The 21,420-nt window shown below is 33.0% G+C and overlaps 1 protein-coding gene across 2 annotated transcripts in view; it reads right to left on the reverse strand.

Moving 5' to 3' along the window:
* Positions 1–21,420, reverse strand: part of CNOT2 (CCR4-NOT transcription complex subunit 2) — a 183,016-nt gene that overhangs the window by 36,849 nt on the left and 124,747 nt on the right. For both annotated transcript variants that reach the window (XM_044678084.1, XM_044678083.1), the window contains one exon: positions 8,562–8,628. In XM_044678084.1, the coding sequence (XP_044534019.1) occupies positions 8,562–8,628 (67 nt within the window). The remainder of the gene's footprint in view (positions 1–8,561; positions 8,629–21,420) is intronic.

Here is a 21,420-nt window from a genome sequence, read left to right on the forward strand (position 1 = left end):
AATTAAATTATTTCTGTTCCTTCCCTTGTCTCCATGCTAATTTTTCTTCCTTTTCCACCTTCTCTTCTTCCTCATTCTTTTTTCTTTTTGTTTTCACCTTATTACCTCTTTTTCTTTTTTCTAATTATTTTCTTTCTTCCTCTACTTCTCCTTCTTCTATAGCCAAATAAACATATCTTTTTAAATTTCTGTGTCTCTACAATATTAATTTTTTTCATAGTGACCATTCCCCCAATACATTCCATGGTTTGCCACAAAAAAAAATATAGTATCAGGAAAATTAAGGACTTGAGAAATATCAAACCAAAGAATTTCTCAAGCAAGTCTTCAAGAAAAGAAGATATAAACACAAACAAAAAAAAATTAATTGACTACAGGTTGGCATACTTTCTTCAGTTTATTTTTTGTGCTAAAAGTGAAAGGAGATGGTATGAATAAAGGAAAATGTGCAGAAAATCTGTAATGTTCTTATTTTAAAATTCAGTATTTGTCTCCTCCCTCCACAAAACAATTCATGTTTAAACAATTCCCACCTCAGTCTATGGCAGATACTAGCAACTAGTATTTAAAAAAAAAAACAAAAACAAAAACTCAAACTATCTGAAACAGACTGAAAAATAGGAATGAGATAATTTTAGATGAGATATTTGTTATTGGGAAACAAATTGTTTTTACTCATTTTAACTAAACTCTCACAACTGATCCATTTTTCACACAACTACAACCAATCGTAGTTCAGGACCTTTCCCTTCACTTCCTGATATCTTCTGCCCCAAGGCTCACAATTCTATCCCAAACATGTGCCAAAGTAATTTTCCTTAGAAGCAAATCTGATTATATTACTCCACTACTCAATCATGGCTACCTGGGAATTGTTGCTTGGGTAAAACAGAAACTCTACTTTTAGCATGTAATGCTTTCCCAAATATGGCCACAACCTATTTTCACCCCCTCACTGCACGTTACATCCACTTCCCACACTCTTTAATGGAGGCAAACTGGCCTTCTTTCTGCTCTTCACACAGAATACTCCATCTCACATTCTGCAATGGCCATTCTCCATGATAGGAATTTGCTCCTTCATGTGAGGGAATCTGCTCCACTTCAGAGTACTTCTCTTCCTTTAAACCATAGCTCAAGAACTACTTCTGTAGAAAACCTTTCTCCTGGTGTACCCAGCTATTATACAGGGTTGTGCGTGGCACAAAGTATGTGATAATAAATCCTTCCTTTGTTGTTTTGTATTTATCTGCATATATTTATTATAACAACCTAAATATATAATTCTTGTCTCCTTCCATTAGAATGTAAGCTCCCTGCAAGTTGTGATTCTTTCACTTTTTAAATTTCTATCCCCAAGATACACAGTTCTGAGCACATAGTAAACATGTAACAAATGCTTGCTGATTAATTGGGTAAATTTCCATTTCAAATACACATTTAATTGGTTACATTTACTTAATCGGAAAGGGTGACTGCAAAGCTCATACTATTATTATGAATAGAAAACTCTACTAGGCACAAAGCTAAAGAAAAAATGGAGGTGATAGTCTAGCTTACATATTAGCTGAGGGGATAAGACATGATAACTATAATACATAAAATATGTAATAAAAAAGGTATAAAATCTGATGGCTCTTCTTCAATATTAATCCTTATTTCCTTCCCTGAGAGAGTTGGTATTACTGACCACCCATACCTCTTAGATACTAGATATTCCTTCTGTGTTTTCATGACGGTGACTTTTTTGGTTATTTTCCTGCTTGTCTTTCAAAGTTCCCCAGCCCAAGACCTCACTGGCAACTACTGGTCTGGTTATCTCCTCATTGAAGATGGTTCTATAATATGAATGACATCAAGGAACACCTGCTGCTATACCTGTAAGTCAGTAATGTGTGAGCACCAAAGAAACTGGGGTTTGTTTTCCCAAATCATGTGACTAGGGAGAGCTTAAGTATAAAGGCAAGTAGCATGGCACCACTACTATGGAGTACATAAAAATTTTTGAGTAATGTAGGTATTCTATAATTCATCTTGCTTACTTTACTAGGTCTCACAACTGGTGAGAAAAGGCCAAGTAGTAAGAAAGAAAGGAGTTGGAACTGGAGATGAATGATTTATGAATACTTGAAGGATGTAAGAAAAAAGGAGACTCAAAGATGAAAGACAAGGATGATGATGAAGTTGCTCAGACAAGAGAAAGGAAGTTGAGCGTGACATCTCTGTAGCAGTTATCATAGCTGAAAGGAGAGGAGAAGATAAATAAAAGTACCTATTAGGTAAGGACTGAGGCTTGTTTCTAGAAAGTATGACAAGCAGTAGAAAATTTTCAATGACATGCAGAGTGGTATTTTTCTTTCTATAACAGGCAAGTATTTGTCATTTACATTTAAAGTTCAGCAAATATCCTCTACCTAAAAGAGGGGCTTGAAAAACCTCTCTTCATTCTCTAGTTTACAGAGATATTTATTTTCTTTTTTTAAAAGGAAGAAGGCCTTCAAAAGGAAAATAAAAAAACAAAACAAAAAAGATAATGTAAAGAGAAGGAAATCCTGACCTGTGTCACAAGGCTAAAAATCTATAGGAGCATCAGATGCTCTGTAAAAGATGTATAGCTCTTGTTAAAGAGAAAGAATAACCTTTAAGAAGGAAGCTGTTATGTAAGGAATACTGCCAAAAGTGCTATTAGGTGAGAGAATATCCTGATGGTGGAGAGGCATTAATTACAGTGGTCTACATATTAATCGGGAAAAAGAAATATAATTAAATTTATTTACATACAATAAGCCTTACAACTTTTTACATCTTTTTAAAAATTACTTAATATGCAATATGTCCTCCTTTTATATGATTTGGCACCGAGTTCTCAATATATAGACACATTCTTTAATTCATCATGAAACCATACATCACACTGGAGAAAGTGAACCTTTGAAGAACAATCCATTTTTTCCAAGTCTAGCCTTGATCATAGACAAGTGGTTTTCAATGAGATTTAAATAAGGCAAGTTCCTAGAAAAATATCACATGTTTTATCTCCATTTCTTAGATAAATTTCTTAACTTTTCATGATGCATGGCATGGTAAAGGACAAGCTGCAATATTCTATGTTCACTGGGAATTTCTGTAAATCTTGAAATATTCTTATTTTCAGCATATCAATATATTTATGAGCATTGGCATCGCCTCAATAGAGACAAAACTCCCAGGCCAACTGAAAGTAAAAAAAAAAAAAAAAAGATTCCCAGGACTTTTTTTAAGTGGATGTTTTACAATTTGATGAAGATGTTCAGAGCTTAAAAGACCACCTGGCATTCTTCTGATAACAGTTTTGGTATAACCTTGAACGAAAAAGTAAGCTTCATCAGTTTCATTGTAAAAATACCTTTTTCCAATCTTCAGTACTCTAGATTTTGTATTATCTCGTTCGTGACATTATTCTTCCATCACACCAAATATTGTTGTTCTTTTATAAACTTGTCTTCTCACTCTTCTTTCAACTTCAAGAAAACTACTCCATGTCTGGAAGATCTTCTTTGATTGTGTTCTGAGGGTTAATTAAGCAGTTTTGCAGGAAGTCTGTCAGTTCTTGGCACTGTTTTTTGTTTCTGACTGCATTCCATGTGACTGGTCCTTTTTCATATAGGCTTGAAAGATCCTTGAAATGTCTGACTTCCCCACACCAACAATTGTTGCAATATCTCTAACAGTCACTGAAGTGTGCTCTTTAAGAGCTACAACTTCTGCAGGTGTTCTTGGAGTAATATCCATTCTTTTAAACTACAGAATTAAAAACATAACAAAAGAGCAATATTTTTATGGCATAAAATCCAAGTCAAATACTCAACTGATGGAGTAACTAAACAAATGTAGAGAATCAGCTCAATTCATTTTCAACTGGTCTGATATTCTGAGTTAGCCTAGTATTGATAGATGTATACACTCATGACCATTAATGTCACAAAGTGAAATCATATCAAAATCATTCCTTGTCAAGTAATTCTCACATGACTATATTTGTATGCAATTTCACTAAAACAACACAGAAGTCACCTGTCTTCCCTGTGCATATCTGCAGACCAGGTAAGGAGAGAATAAGAGATCACCTAACAGTCCCTAAAAAGTTTAAGTCAGAAGGTCCAATTGAATTGCATTCCTTACTACTAAATGAACTAGTCACTGGTCTCTGAAAGATCATGATGAAAAATAAGAGGTACCACTGAACTGAATGGGGTAATTCTTCTCAAAAGGAAAGAACTGATATCAGTTAACTACAGGCCAGTAAACTTAATTTTGATTTCTGGGGAAATCTAAAACATATTATTAAAGTGAAGGTAAATGAATAGTCAGGAAATGAAGTAATCTCAAAAAGCCAACATGATATTCATCAAAAACAGTTCAATACCAGACTAGAATTCCCAACCATCCACCCTTTTCTGATATATTTCATAAGACTATCATAGAGGAAAGCATTTGACAAAGTCTGAGAAAGGCTGGAAATGTGGGTGAGACTTTAATTTAGAGGGATTCATAAGAAGCTGCATGTTTGGCTCCCTAGAAGAATTTATCATCAGTTTAATGTCAGATTAAAAAGTTCTTGGGAAAAGTTGTGGAGAACTATGTTTTGCTCTTTGCTTTTAAATATTTTTTAGTATGATAAACATAGTGAGAGAGCTAATATGTTAGATGAATTAGGATGCAAAAAGGAATCAGACTTCTGTTTGGCCTTACATAGCTGAACAAGAAACAATGGGTACACATAATGGAGAGGCAAAGTTAGGCTTCAAAGTCAGGTTATCGAGGAATGCTTAACAATAAGAGTTATCCAAAAGTGGAATGGGCTGCCTCAGAAGGCAGTGGATTTCTGCTCACAACAGGTCTTCTGGTTGACCACTTGTTAGTTATGTTGTTGAGGGGAATCTTATTATCCAGTTTGAGCCAGTAGCCTCTTGAGATCCCATCTAACTCTGAAATTTTTAAGTTTTGTAAGGAGTTGCAATAGCTGAGTTATACTTTCAATTAAAAATCAATAGTTCTAAGTTAAATATTAATAAAAATCTTAATAAAATGATCTAAATCATAAGTGAACACTAGGAAATTAACATAACATTTTGATAAAAATAAAAGATCTATAAATGAGAAATCAAAAGTACTAATAGTATAATAATATTTTATTACCTAATGAACTCTTTGGAAACCCTGACATTTGTCCCTTCTCACTGTTCTTGCTGTCATCATCCCAGGGGCTTCATCATCTCATACCTGTTTTCTCTGATTTCCCCTTAGAAATATATAGTATCATTTCCAGAGGTTTATACTTACTTCAGTATCTTTTATTATAAACTAATTTTCATGGTATATGAAGCTCTCTAATCTATAATGCACTCCTCCTCAGTACCTTAGTAATCTTTCACATGGATAAGCCACACAGACAACTCAAGTTCTATGGCATAATGGTCATTTCCAACAATAAGTTGCACATTTTATTCATATGACTTCCAGAAATTTCATCCTACCATTTCTTCAAAATTTCTGATGAACGCTACTTTGTTCCAATTATATATTTGTAGCAAGTTTGTTCAATCTATTTTTACTTCAGAAGATAATATGAAAATTAGAGGGTCTTTGTTTTCCTCATTACGGACGAAAGCAAAACATTCATTTAGTTTTTAAGCTATTTTTCTTTTTATACTTGGATGAAATTTTTAATGCCACAATGATAAAATGGTGTGACTAACTTTTTAGATGGCTCCCTCCTATTATCATTGGCTTTAGAGCCTCCTGAAAGATTTTTCTCTTTGATTCATCGAACTAGTTTTATTTAAATAATCCCTTTTACTTTTATTTCTTCTCTTTCACTATTTAGGGGAAAGGGTAACTTCCAAATAGACTTCAGCATTGAGGGTAAGAGATGAGGATGACAACTCCTGAGAAAAGTATTCTGGCAAGAGTAGAGGGTCTTCAGCTAGAGGACAAGAATCACTCTCATAAAAGAGAAGCAAGGGGAAATCAGCAAAGTTGAGGGAATAAAGAGGCAGGATAAACCGATACAAATGAGATGTAGCACAGCAGTAGAAAGTAGTACTTGCTTGGAATGAAGAGACAAGGGTTTGAATCTCCTCTCCAATGTTCACTAGCTGCATGATTATGTATATAACTTTATCTCCTGTCACTGTAGTTTTCTCAACTATAAAATAGGAACAATAAAATTTGTAAAACCTAATTCACAAGGTGTTGGGAAGGAAAGCACCCTACAAACTTTAAAGCACTATATAATTGTATTGTTGATAAAGAAAATTAACCACCAACCAGGTTAGGCTGGAGAATAAGAGCCTCTGTGGGAATTGCTATCTAGCTCCATGATTATGATTACAAGCAAAGAAGCAAGATAAGTCAGAAGCTATCATTTAAAGAGGAGAAAGAAGGGAAATTGTTCTGTGTTCGAACTCTATTTTTTCTAGAGTTTTAAAATCTTCTTTTCTATAAGTACATATTCAAAATGTGTCAGTAAAAGACAAGATCTGTTCAACAAAATAATGCTTCATAGATAACACTATAACAGTACATTCATTTTATATTCTAATAGAAAGCCACACTGAACTTTTAAGATCTTCAATGAATATGTCCCTATTTCTCTTTTTAAATTTTATTATTGGTTGTAGACAATAATCAAACAGAAATGTTTCAATGCACAAAGAACAAGAGAAAGGACTATATAAGAAAATGAACAATTTACATGCAATTAAAAAACATATATGTTAATTTAACAAGATAAGCAACAACATCTCTATTTGTGCTTGCTTTTAACTATTTTTTCTTCTGTGATTTAAAAAAAATGTCTTATTGTACAGTTTCCTCTTCCTAATAGTCAAGCAAGACAAATTGACATATTAGTCATGTCCTAGAATACATGTCTGATTCTGTAAAACTAATTCATCACCTCTGTGCCAAAAGATGGGAAGTACGTTTCATTATCAGTCTTTTGAAGTCATGATTGGTCACTTAATTTTTTTCTTTTTTCAATTTGTATAAGAGATACCCTGCCTCAGTGTGGGGGGAAAAAACCAATTTCCTAATATAATTTCAAACATAACCCAATTTTCTCCCAACAAATATCAATTCAGTGCCAATTTAAAAAACCTGTGGTACAATAATGGGACTAAAGAGAGAGTAATACAGATTGTAAAGACATTTTGTATTTTATCTTAAACTTATAGTATTTACAATACAGATAAAACCTAGCAATTAAAATTGCTTCTAAAATTTACCATCTTATTCATAAGATCCTAATACCTATGGGGTGGAGGCAACTGGTCAAGCAATAATCACTAATTAATACCTTAGCAATGCCTGGCCCTATTTGGATGGTCACCTACCAAATAAAAAAATCTTTCTGGAACACAGGGTGAGAAGAGAAGATAATGAACTACAGTAAGCAATCATTAACATCTAGTATAAATTGAATATGGAACATTCAGATATAATTCTGATATTTTTATTACTGTTTAAGGAAAATGAAATCATTTCTTTTGATCAAACAATCAGCAACTGTGTAAGATATCACATTTACTAGAGCTAAAGAGGAAAGATAAAGATGCAATGGAAGAACTGGGAGGAAACCATACTGTTTATAATTACTCTTTCATTTTTCTACCTCATGTTTAATTTAAAGTGTAAAATGGAATATATACCCTTCTAAAATTGTTTTTTGTTGTAAGTGACATATGAATATCTTTTAAATTTTAAAATAAAAATCCTTTAACGCTATTACTTGACTTCCTTTTTAATCTATACTTTGTGCATCAGATATTAACAAGCATTACATAAACTGAGGTTATTTAGTAAGCTATTTCAAGTAAAACATGGAAATTTATATTTATAATCCCATAAAATAAAGATGTACTGTTAACCTCAATAAAGTACAAGTCTGAATTATAAAATATTCTTAGAGACAAAACACATAATTGTGGAAATAGAACTAATGGCAGTCAGAAAGAAATACTAGGTTCTAATCCAGAATATAATCATGAACAAGTCAAATAATTTATTTGGGCCACAGTTTTCCCATCTAGAAAATAATTGAAGTCGACTATAAGATCCCTTCCATTTTTATAAGTATTAAACAGCTTGAGTAATATATAGGAACTAATATAAAGTTATGATAAATAGAAGTATTATTTTAAAGTTGTGTTAAAGTGCACTAAAATATGAAATTCTATTTTTATAAATAATATATTATTGTTAGCATGAAATTGGATTTTTCTTAAAATATCTGAAATCCACCCCATAAGTTATCTTAACACCTTGGCAAACTGGTTTATAGTCATTTTTCTTAGAAAACATTTTTTCATACCTATTGCAATGGTAAAATTCAATCTGGTTCATGTCCAAATTATAATACATTCTAAATTAGCAAATTACAAATTAATGAAGTTTTGTTATAAGACTGCATATGAAAAAGCCTGAAAATGCTTATTCTTTTGATATTCCACATTATTGCACATACAGATAGCTCTTTCTTTATTAAAAAAGGGAACCCCGAAATAAATGCAAGTTCTTACTTTGTTGCCCGTATAAACTTGCCCCAAACTGAGACAGCTGACCTGATGTTGATGGTGATGCCAGCATCTAGAAACAAATTAATTATATTAGAGCATAAAGAGCTACACACAGCACTCAAAGAACTTAGATTTTTAGACTTTAGTAATGCTACAAATGTTCTGTATGTTATTATAATTATAATTCATTCTTTTAGTTCTCAAAGTGCTCATAAGAATATGTAATGCAAGCATAAAATGTAAACAATTTAAAATCTATTAAACTGAACGTTTCTTAGGTATATAATAAATAAATTCAAATGTGAAAATGGAATTAGTTTTCTACAAATACAGAACTTTAAAAGTTTTACTAAGTTATTACTTTATACTGAATATACATTTTTATACTTCTTCCCTCATAAAGCTATAAAAATTCAATTAATTTGACCCTTAAAAAAGAAGTTTTGCATCCAATAAAGTATTCATTATATTTCTTCATATATTAAGATGAATTTTAAATACAATGACACAACAGAAATTGATAATTGGCTCAGGATATAATCAATGAAAAAGTATCTGGCTAGACTGTTTTACACTTAGAAGTTCACTTAACCATCATTTAATAAAAACAGAAAAGATTCTTTTATATTAATTACTATTTTGCTTTATGTTTATCAATTATAGAAATATTTCAAACATCTTTCAAATACTATTTATATTAGGAGGAAAGTGGTTAAAATATTAAGAATAAATAAAAACATTATAGAAATTTGGGCTTTTAGCACTTCTGAAAATCTCAGACACAAACCACTAAAAAGGCAAAAAATACTTTTAATTTACTCACTTATTTTCAAGAGACACGCTTAAGCCTCTGAAAAACAATGTTCCTATACCAAATCAACCTAAGAACAATCTAAATCAATCAATTTAACATATAAGAATTTTATCTCAAAGCCAGAATTTTCTGAAAAGACTGAAAAGAGAATCTATGATTTATTTTTAACTAAGAGACATTTAAAAATTATTTGAAATCTCAATCTAGAATTTTAAAATAACCCAAATTTCAAAGAACTACAAAAAACTAACAGATTCCAGCATCAAACATTAAGCAGACTTGCATTTTTTCTATTCAATTCAACAAATTATAAAGTTATACTGTTAAGTTCATTCTTTGTGCAAAGTACAGTGTGCTAAAAAAAAAAAAAAAGCTGGTTCTATGCTGGATACTACATTAAGTTAGATCGATAAACATGAAATGTTAATGGAGGATGGGGTTCTCATGTGTTAAGGACAAACATTGAAATGATTATAAAATGAATGAAAAAGTAAGCACAAGAGCCAAGCCCTTTAATAAATACGAGTAAAAAGAATATAGAAAGTGAACTGTGTTATGCTTGTTGTCCTTTAAGGTGAACATATTAAAGTTGTCAGACAGAAAAACTATTGTGTTGATCTCATTCAATAACAAAAAGACTAGAAAAATGTGTGATTTTAAGAGGTCTCAGAAAAAGGAAAAACAATATTTGGCATTATATTGAATAACAGATACTCTATGATACCTATAAAGTCAATCATGATTACAAAGGTCCTTGACTGGATGTCTTATGGAAGGAAGATTGTTATCTCCAACTACAATTTTGAGAATGGACTGTTTTAATGGAACATAAGAAAATTGCACTTACATTTCCTCCATACTTTATCCTATCTCTCTAGTCTTATCTTTCACTACTCTCTACATATCACAAGAGTCATTAGTCACCAGTTAAATTGAACTATTCTTTTATAGTACTTTGTTCCATCTCAAATGTCCAACATCTATCCACAATTCTACTGCCACCTTTTCTAAGAACATATACCCCAGATAACGTGGTCTTCTTCCTTTAAATGTCTATAGTTCTTTGTTATAAAATTGAACTCTTTAGGTTAAAAGGGCTGTCATATATATAGAAAGTATCATAAGACACACACACACACACACACACACACACACACACACACACACACACACACACACACACACAGAGAGAGAGAGAGAGAGAGACAGCACTAGCCCAATGAATGAAGTTTACTGCTATAAGTTGAACTTTTGTGGAAAATAGGCAGAAATATCCTTTTTTCTACCTTAGGGGCGGGGGGAGAAGATGGGTGGGTCTCTCTGTCTCATTCAGGCATGAAGTCCAGCAGGCATCCCAGCACCTGCTTCCACTCCTGAATGGTACAAAAGCTATGACCTGCTCTGTTTCCAAGCTCAGTTTGCCCCTATTTAGGCAGCCTAGTGATCCCCCAAGTCCTGGGTCTCCTCATATTAGTACATATGCTCAATGAGCTTTATAGCCCTAATACATCAGTACTCAAATGATCCACATCAGCCTCTGCCTTTTCAATAGCAAGCATGATGGGTAATGGGCCACTGCACTCAATCAGAAACAACTTTAAAATATTTTTTCATAAAACCACAGAACAAGGTTAGCTACCAAATGAATATTTTATTAATGGCATATCAAATTTACAGGCTTTTTTAATGCCCGAGACATTAGAGATGAGGTTACTCAAAAAAACAAAGTTGATTTCAAGGAAGTATTAAATTTCAAAAGGTGTTTGTTAACACTAAAGTATGAGATCTACAAACCTGAAGTGACCTGCAACTACAAATCCTCCATCTTTTCCTCTTATCTCCCTTGGGAATGGGATGCACACAGCTAAAGTTCCCAAATGCCTCACAGTATTTTCGAACAGTTGCTCAACCACATCATAGCTATACATTCCAAAATATGAGAAACACATAATGGTTCTGTCCTGACAAATCTTCACAAAGCAACAATTCTAACTAAACTAGAACAAGCAGATTAGTTAAATGTGAAAGAAAAGTTGCTGCCCATAAGCACTTTTATGAACTCAAATGGTACAAAGGTACTCTACCATATCTTCTTTAAAAAAGGCAATGCAGTGCCATATAGGAGCTCCCATAATAATTTTGTCATATAGAATCTATGTTGATTCCATAAGAAAAATGAAATCTAACTTAGAAATGAAAATTGACTTAATAACAAAAGCAAGTAAGAAACATAAAAGCAGGAAAAGGTTAAAAAAAGAAAAAGATTTTTTTTAATGTAAAGGTTTGACATTTTATGAATGAGCTAAAGAATTATGTTACTGATATTCAAGTTCTAATAGATACTATTAAGAATGTAAGAAAGTTTTCCCCAATAAAATGCTACTTTTTGCTACAGACCTACTGACATTATAGAAGACTTGAAGGAAAATACTAAAATAATGGTTAACAAAAAGTCCCTTTGGCAAATGGTCAAGCTTCTCAATTTCCTTGATTTGGTCAATCAGTGCAACTGAAGTAAAGGTAAAGAAGATCCAGCAGTGAGGAGTGCAATGCAAATTTTAAACATCTGGATCCAACTTTCTTTACTAGCTTTACTTCTTAATATTCCTTTTTTTTTTTTTTTTTTAAAGCCCTTACTTTCCATCTTGGAATCAAAACTGTGTATTGGTTCCAAGGCAGAAGAGCAGTAAAGGCTAGGCAATGGGGGTTAAGTGACTTGCCCAGCGTCATATGGCTAGGAAGTGTCTGCATTCAGATTTGAACCCAAGACCATCCATTTCTAGCCCTGGCTCTCTATCCACTGAGCCACTTTGCTGCTCCCTATTTCTCCTAATATACTTTAAGTTTTGGGCAAGTATATTTTTCCTAATTTCAGCTTTCATGACACTTTCCCATCTCTCTTCCTTGACTAGTTTTGTTCTCTATACTTACAATGGGCTCCTCACATCCCCACCTGTTAAAATGTGTCCTCTACTTTGAGGCCAACTTTGATACTACCATCTTCGTGAAGTTTTCATCTGAAAGTCATGTGTCCCTCTCCTCGACATTTTTCCATGCTTTGTCTGGACCTCTCCTTTGACCTAGCCATCCTACTTTAGATCACAGTTATTTGTGTAAAAATCTTACTCCACTGTACTCCAAATAAGTTGTAAAGTCTTTAAAAGCAGGATTTGTATCTCATTTTATCTTTGCAATTGCCAGCACTTAGTCCTGTGCCGTATTACACGCTACCCATATTAGAGGTGGCACAGAGTAGTGGGTAACACTAGTGCTGAAGTGAGGAAGACCCAGGCTCAAGTGCCTCAGACACTTGCTATCTGTGTGAACCTAGTTAAGTAACTTTGATCTCTCTGGGTCTTCAAACTCTTCATCAACAAAATGACAGATAATCCTATAATGTGGTAACCACCTAAAATGAGAAAAACCCTCACCTTAATTCTGAGACTGAACATGACAGGATCTAAGGTCACTTTGTCCTATACATCTATGATCCTATGAATTTAGTTTGCTGACCTGAACTGTATTTTTTTTTAATGTTCAATTTTCTTCAATATATGTCCAGGAATCACAAGCTCCTACAGCAAGCCAGGTAGACTGGTAACTCCAGACTAAAGGGCCTTAGCAGTAACCCCTACCGCTTTATTTTTAATAGAAAATGAACTTGAGACCAGAGAGGTTAAAAAGGTATGACCACACAACTAAATAGTAGGAAACAACTTCTGGAACCCAGATCTCCAGATTTCAGAGTCTATCACTACTAAGCTCTATTGTGGGTTAATTTTTGATGGGTTAGGGCGGGAACTCCCTCCTGCTATTCATAAAATCACTATACTTAAAAACCCTTATATGGCAAAGAAAGAAAATGCATGCAAAATTAAGGGATAGATAACAAAAATCTAAAGATTCCCCCAAATTTAGAAACTTAATGATGAAATTTATTCTAACATTTTAAAAAATGACAAAGATACACAGGCAGTTCTTTAATATAAAAATTCCAGTAAATTGTCTTTGAGTTTTATTGGAATCTTTTGATTTTGTTTTTCAGCTGATTTCGCTTTTTGAAGGTAGGAGACTTTAGAAGGGAATAAACGCAAGGAAAGGCAAGACTAGCTAACAACTTTGTAGAATTTTAAATGCTGAAAAGCTTTAAATATTGTATGTATTTCAATTAAAGAATGATTTTGGCAATTTCCAAAGCAGCAAAAAGAATTCTGCAACGGAAAAAAAAAGATCCTGGAGGATAAATACAACTCAAAATGAGGGGCCAGTGGAAAAATATTTACTTAATGTATTAAATTTTCATTAATAATACAATAAGCACAAACTCATTAAAATTATTTCTCAAATAATTCCGAAACAATGTTTATTGAGCTATCTACCCCACAAGTAATCTGAATGAACTGGTTCTAGAAACTAGACTCAAAGAAAGTAGTACAAGGTAGGTACAATGTAATGAGTATTGGATTTGAAGACAAATAACCAGGTTCAAAATCAAGCCCAGGTATTTCTGAGGAACAATACCCTTAGCCACCCCTTAGTTTCCATAATCTGCAATGCCTTCATCTATGGACTTTCAGAAGTCAATTAGTCCAAATCATCCACTTTACAAAGAACTTGTAGATCAAATGACATTTCCAAGGTCATATAGTTCAAAAGCAGCAGAGGCAGAACTGGAAGTCAGTTCCTCTAGCTCCAAACATACAGTAAGTGCTCTTTACACTGTACCATATTGCTTCTTGGGGACAAACAATAATACTGTTTCCGTGGGCAAAAAAAAAGTTTGATGACTACCAAGTCAAAATCTAGCCTATGTGAAAGGTATATGTAAACCTATTTAAAGTCAATTATAAATAATGGCATTTAAATGTAAAAAGATTTTGCATCTGTCTAAAGTGCTTGATCTACCATATTGCTACTTTTTGTAACCATTGATTTAACCTAACAATAATTAGTGAGATTTGAAAAAGTCCTATAATTACTCTAGATCAGCCTTAAGACTTAGTCAATAATTAGATTACAAGTCTAATTTGATATAGCAAATCTAAAAGTATAAAATTAGTATTACAATTTGAAGAAAAACTATGTTTATTAAATTCTTCTCAAAATTTAGCTTATGATTTAAAATTTTACTTATCTTTGGATGTGTTGAATAAGAATAATCTATTATTTCTCTTGAATATATGTTCTGATTGAACAAGTGCTTAATTTTAAAAAAGTGTGTGTGTGTGTATACACACATGCTATTTGTGATCATATCAGGCATTTTGGATATAGTATCCTTTCTACATGTATATATATTTCTTCTACTAACACTTCTTTATTTTAGGTCTCAAGATGTGCCCATACTTGCCTATTAATTAGCATAAAACCACTATAAAACCTAATTTATGTATTTTGAAATGTTATTTCTAAAATAACCTAGTATAGAAAAACTTTCAAAATTCATACATGTAAATAATTCCTGACTATAATAAAATGCATGCCTACATTTGTGTAAATGGTAATTCAATTTAATTTAGTTCACATATCATATGATTTTTTTTTCTCTATCAACTGCTTGAGGACTGTGGTCAGTAACTAAAATCATCAATAGCCCAGGGGAAAAAATGTGACAATCAAAAATTGTGCTAGTCTAAAACAATTTGTATTAGTTCCCTGATAATGCAATTTGCTGATTTCTCACCAAAATATTATATGGGCTTCTGATGAAATAATTAAAAAGAAGTAGCATACTTAAATGTATTACTTATAAAAATATGTTTGTGGTATTTGTGATATATGACAATGAAGCCACTATGCATGCCCTGAGATCACAATGCTAGCATTCAAGAGGGATCAAAACTCTTACATATGGAATGAAAAAGTAGTCTATTTTGGGTATGTGATGTAGAATACTTAAGTGCTTTGAAAATCAGTAACAATTATGTTTTATATATCTATACACACACACATATTCATATAATTTCAGAGAGGAAAGGAAAGATGAACAGTACAATAATATTAAGGAAGAACAATTTTATTTCAAATCAAATTCTCACCATCATGGAAGACCTGGTGGCTGAGGTGTATGTTAAGGGATCTCTGCCCGCCCCACCACAGGAAAATTACCATGTCATCTAAGTTTGCTATTTAAAAAAAAAAATGGGAAGAGTATTGAAAGGACTCTAGATGAGGGGAGGGGCAGTGTTTCAAGGCTAATTGAAAAATTGGTAGAGCAGAAATAACAGAAGATAGAAGATAGAAGTAACTGGTTTTGAAGGAACCACAGCAGATAGGCTCATTAATAATAAATACTGGCTATTATTTATTATTGACTATGTCGTTATTTATCCAACCACTCTGAAAAGTAACTTGGAATTATGCTTTTTAAAAGAGACAATAATGGCCATGTTCTTTGAATCAACTGTTATGGATATATTCTGAAGATTTTAATTATGAGGAAAAAGACCCACCCCAAGCCAAAATACTAAAAACAGTACTTTACATGCTAACAAAAGAATAGGAAACAAAGTACATAATCATCAAGTTAGGAATGGATAAACAAATTGTAGTACATTATTGTAAAGTAATATTACTGGATCAAAAGAAATTACAAATATGGAGAATTCAGTGAACCATGAGACTTATTTAAACCAAATTTGAACTGATGCAAGGTGAAGAAAACAACAAATAAAACAATACAAACAAGTACATAGAGTTGGAAGCCAAACTGTGGAGGATTTAGAAGCAAGTGAGAGGAAAGTTAAGTGAAGGCACCTAATACAGACAACTTATCCAGTAGTTTAGTCAATAAAAAAAGAAGAGATTAGGACAACAGCTAGTAGGGATGATCCAACAGCTCCAAAGTTAGCCCAATTAAAGACTTTTTAAGCACTTTATGTTGGGGAGGCACAAGAATGTATGTGAACTGGGAAACAACAGAAAGAGAATATTGTATATACAACAAATAAGGCCAGAGTGTTAAGTTTGCTGGACTGCTTTTTCTTTTAAAATCTTACAAGTGAAGTACAAAGATTTATTTAGAAACAAATGGAGAATAATGACAAAAGTCAATGGCAAAATTGAACACATAAATTACTAAATAAACAATAAGGAAGAAAAATGGATTAAAATTCTACAAGTGAAGTTAGCCCAGCACAGAAGAGAAACGCTCCAGAATGAAATTTATTAGCCAGAAAGAAAAAATAACTCCAATGAAGAGATAAATGGAAGGTGGTTAGAAACTCAAAAACAAATTAAAATTTTGAAGTCAAAAGATAGGACACATAATAAGGAAGATAAATATAAAGTAATTAGTCTTTTCCATAAAAATTGTGCTAAGGGCACTAAGGCTCAAAATGAGCTAAGTCAAAATAAGCAAAATTAAATACAAAACAGTTCTGGGTTTTTTACACATGTAGGAGACAATAAGAGGAATGAATTAGTGATACAAGATACATGAGATGATAATAGATAAAAAGGAGTATTGTTGGTCTTAAAGAGTTCAAGAAACAAGATTCTGACCGAAAGCAGATGGAGATACTGGAGGAGGGGAGAATGTCAGATATGAATGCTGAGCTACTGTCACAAATTTGAGAAAATTAGAAAAAGATCACAGGATTAGATAATGGCAAATAATCTGCTTTTAAAAAAGGAAGGAAGCAAGAAAAACAATCTCTGAAAATTTAAGCAGTGAGCCTAACATCCATTCTTGGTAAAAATGTAGAAAAGAAAAGGGATAATTGCAAAAGGCCAGGATGGAAATTCATCAAAATAAGTCACACCAAACTAACCTCTTCCTTTTTTTTTTTTTTTTTTTTAATAAGGTTGCAATGACTGGTAGATCATAGGAATTCTATAGATAGGAATTACTATTTTTTTAAAGAAAATAAAATAAACATAATAAACATTAAAAACCAGACTTTTCTACATACAAAGAAAAGAAGGAGAACTCTATTAACTAATTTGTTTTTTAAGTTTATATTAGGTTTACCTCAGGATTATCAATGCTTTACTGCTGTCTTCTGAGCTCCTTTCTGCTCTCTTTTTCAGCAGATTCTTTTAGATGTCTCATTGGTGTTACTTTTCTTTTTATTGTCATCACTAGTTAGTTACTCTCATTTCCAGCCTCTCAATTCCTCCCAAAACAAAAGCCCTTCTCTGCTCGAAAAAAATTAATAGTCAAGCAAAACAAATCCACGCATCTCTGAAAATGTATGTCCATTTTGCACTCTAGTTCATTTCCTTTCTGGCAAAGGGGTGGAAGTATTAATTATCAATCTTCTTGAGTAAGGCTTGAGGATTTCATTAATCAAGGTATTTAACTATTTCAAAGTTGTTTTTCTTTACAATGTAGTCTCAGGTATGATTATTTTTGCATTTTCCTCCACCTTATTTGCTTGTACTTTCCCTTCTCCTTTGCTTCTGCCCTCTTTACAAAGGAGGGATGGAAAGTGATCAATGCTAGTAATTTCTAATTGAAATAGTGTGCTCCCATTCCTTTCTTCACTTCACTCAGACTTGGATCAGTAAATTTTACATATAATTTTTTTTCCTTTTAATCAGCCCCTTATATTCTTTGAAGTTGAAATTTAATTCCCTCCAGGGGTATGCAAGAGCCAGTGAGAAATGTCTTTGGAGGCAACTGTTAAATTTTCAGTGTATCTTGAAATCAACTAACACTACAAATCAGAGCTTGATTTATTATTTTTCTTGACTATCTAGACCAGTGATTCCCAAAGTGGGAGCTACCGCCCCCTGCTGGGTACTGCAGTGATCCAGGGGAACGGTGATGGCCACAGGTGCATTTATCTTTCCTATTAATTGCTATTAAAATTTAAAAAAAAATTTTAATTTCCAGGGGGCTAAGTAACATTTTTTTCTGGAAAGGGGGCATAGGCCAAAAAAGTTTGGGAACCACTGATCTAGACCTATAAAAATGATGTGAAAAAATGTTGTGGTGTAGATTCAACTTAAATGTCATGTATACAATATATTTTTTTTTCAGAGATCCAGTTGTTATATTTACTGGCATACTCTTTATTCTCTCCCTACTTTACCTTTTTTCTTAAATTCTTCTCTACTTTTTCCCTATCCCAACCCTGTCATGTCTGTTCCTGGGGAGTTTAGTCTATGTATGTCTATACCAAACACTGCAACATTTTCAATTCTTTGTCTTTTTTCAGAAGATTCCTGTTTTCCTCACCCTTTCCTCCATGTTTTGCATGCTCTTCTTGTGTACCCCAATTATGAAATAATAAGCTTTGCTTTTTCTCCATCATTTATTCATTAACATATTCCTTTTTTCTTCCATTACCTCCTTTTGACTTGTTTTCCAAGTCAGTTGTTTTGATAGTAGATATCTTACTCTCTTCTAATTTTTTTCATATTATGACTTTGTTTGAATGTTTCCTATTGGTCTTTGAAATCATTTAGTCCTGTTTGTTCTACCTGGCTCTAGCTTCTAAGATTTTTATTCTCCTTCCAATTTTTTCCTCGATGGCTACAACGTCATTTTTCTTAAATCTGTTACTTTTATTTCTCTCAGCTATTCTTAAGGTCATTATGGCCAGACCATTATTTTCTCTGAGATTCTACTTATACTTATGCAGTTAATCTCTTAGATTTCTCTTAATTCAAAGAATTTATTCATTGTTTTGTGTTTTCTTCTTTTTGCTCCTATATCCAGACTTGGCTTCTGAATTAGGTCTTTGAGATTTCATTAGAAGGGAGCTTCCTCAAAGAGAAGCCCTCCCTGGTGAAACCACTCTCAATATCAATGAAGATATTAGGCAACTCTTTAAGACTATACATTGCTGAGATTAAACTAATAGGGATAAATACAAAGTCCAGTATTTTGTATTCAAAAAGTCAGCTTCAGAGATGGTATAACTAGAAAACAATTTTCTAAGTGTTTTAGTAAATAAACCAACAGAGCCTTAGAATGGTTAAAAAAGCTAATGTGATCTTATGTTGCATTATAGGAAGCAATGGATGGGGTTCGTGATTTAAAGAGAAATATTCAAGTCTGACTTAAGGAAAAATTCAGAACACTAAGAGCTATCTAAAAGGAGAAGAGAATACCTAAAGAGGAAGTGACCAAAGATTTTCAAATCAAGGTTAGATAACTATGTCAAGTAAGGGGACTGTTGTTTATTTACAGATTAAGTTAGATGACTTTGTCAATTATGAAATTCTGTAATATGAAGAGATTCTGTGATAGGATATTTCAAGATCAAAAAGTGGGATGAAAATGGCACACTCTGGGGAATAATGAAAAAATTAGTCTTAGTAGTTTGAAGACTACATTATGGTAGATTTCCTTAGACTTCTTTATAACAAGGGAATTTAAACAGTACCAGCCCTCAAGAACCATCTCCTGGAAAACACAAATACAAAAATAAGTAATACGAAGTGCAGCCAAGTTTTACAAAGAGAGTACTGACAATGGAGAAGACAGAGATATTTCCGGAGGCAAGAGAAATAAGGGAGTAATGCATTCCAAATTTGAGAACTACAATACAATGACATAGCAATCTAATCTCATGACCAAACTGCTATCTCAAGCCTTGGATACTCATGATCCTTCCACCTCTCTCAGCTTCCACTCCTCTCTAACTCGAAGACTGACTGTGGAGTGCTAAACTCCTTCCAATGACTTCCTTTAAAGATGGCAGAAATTGGACTTTTAGGTCTCTCGTTCCATTCTCCATTTCTAACTCTGTTTGGTTTCCACTCTACAGAACCCAGCCTCTGTGCTGTGTACTCCCTAGGCTTCCATCACCTCACTCCACCCTCATTTTCAGCCTCCTTTTGTCTATGTATTGCCTCCCCCAATTAGATTGTAAGTTCCTTGAGGACAGGGACTTTCGTATTTGTATCACTAGTGCTTAGAACTTAGTACAGTGCCTGGCACATAGTAAGCACTTAATAAACGTTTATTAAATTGAATGGAAAACTCACTTAGCTATATGGATATATAGATATATATATATACATATATGTATATATATATATATATATGAATATGAACATGTCATGCAGAATTTAGAATGCCTAAAGGATGTTCAGCTCTATATGTCTAGTATACATTTGGCAATGAGTACCTGAAATTAAGGAGAAAATCAGAATGGATATGCTGGAAGTCTTCTGCCCAAAGATGACTGATTATTAAACCTAATGGGGCTAATGACATCACTAAGGGACACTGTAGAGAGAGAGTAAAGAAGAACCAGGAGAGACTTGGAGGAATGCCAAAAAGTAACTGAGAAAATGAAGAATCAACTAAGGAGACTGGGAAGAAAGGGTTATAAAAAGCCAGAATGAAAAAAAGGGTAGTGTCATAGAAGTCAACAAAAAAAAAAGGTGAACAAGTGGAGAGGATGATCAAAAGTATCAAAATTTCAGAGATCACAAAGCTTTACGACTTATAAAAGACCACTGGATTTTGGCAGTTAGATGTTTAGAGTCAGCAGTTTTAACTGAATAGTGTGGTTATAAGCCAGGGTGCAAGGAATTCAGAAGAGGGAGATCAGGAATTAGTGTAGATGATGACCATTTCTGGAAGTCTAAGAAACGGAGAAGAGAAACTTCAGATACTCTGAGGCAATGGCAAGGTCAAGTAAAGTTGTTTTTTTTTCCCCTTAATGGAGAATGTAGATGTCATGGAAGAATCCAGGGAAGACAAAGGGATTAAAGATAAGAAAGAGAATAATTTAGAGGTCAAGTTTCTATAAGAGACAAGATAGATACCATCAACTGAAGGGGTTGGCCTTGCAAAGAAATGGGCCATCCCTTGATGAGAGACTTAAAAAAAGGAAAGAGGTGAGATGACAAAGAGGGGATTTTTTAAAAAGTGTGAAGTATGGCATGAAATGGAATTTACAGAGAAAGAAAAAGTGAAATAGAATATTCAAGGAGAGAATATTGGGACTGATATTACAAAATATGATAAAGAACCAATTACAGAAGAATTGCCATGTGACAATGAAGATCTAGTTGAAATTAAGTAATATAAATTGGCTAGGTAGCACAGTTTGTATGGCTTTTTCTAAGAAGTATTCAGCAGTG

The sequence above is a fragment of the Gracilinanus agilis genome, chromosome 5 (assembly GCF_016433145.1).
Source record: "Gracilinanus agilis isolate LMUSP501 chromosome 5, AgileGrace, whole genome shotgun sequence".
NCBI lineage: Eukaryota > Metazoa > Chordata > Mammalia > Didelphimorphia > Didelphidae > Gracilinanus > Gracilinanus agilis.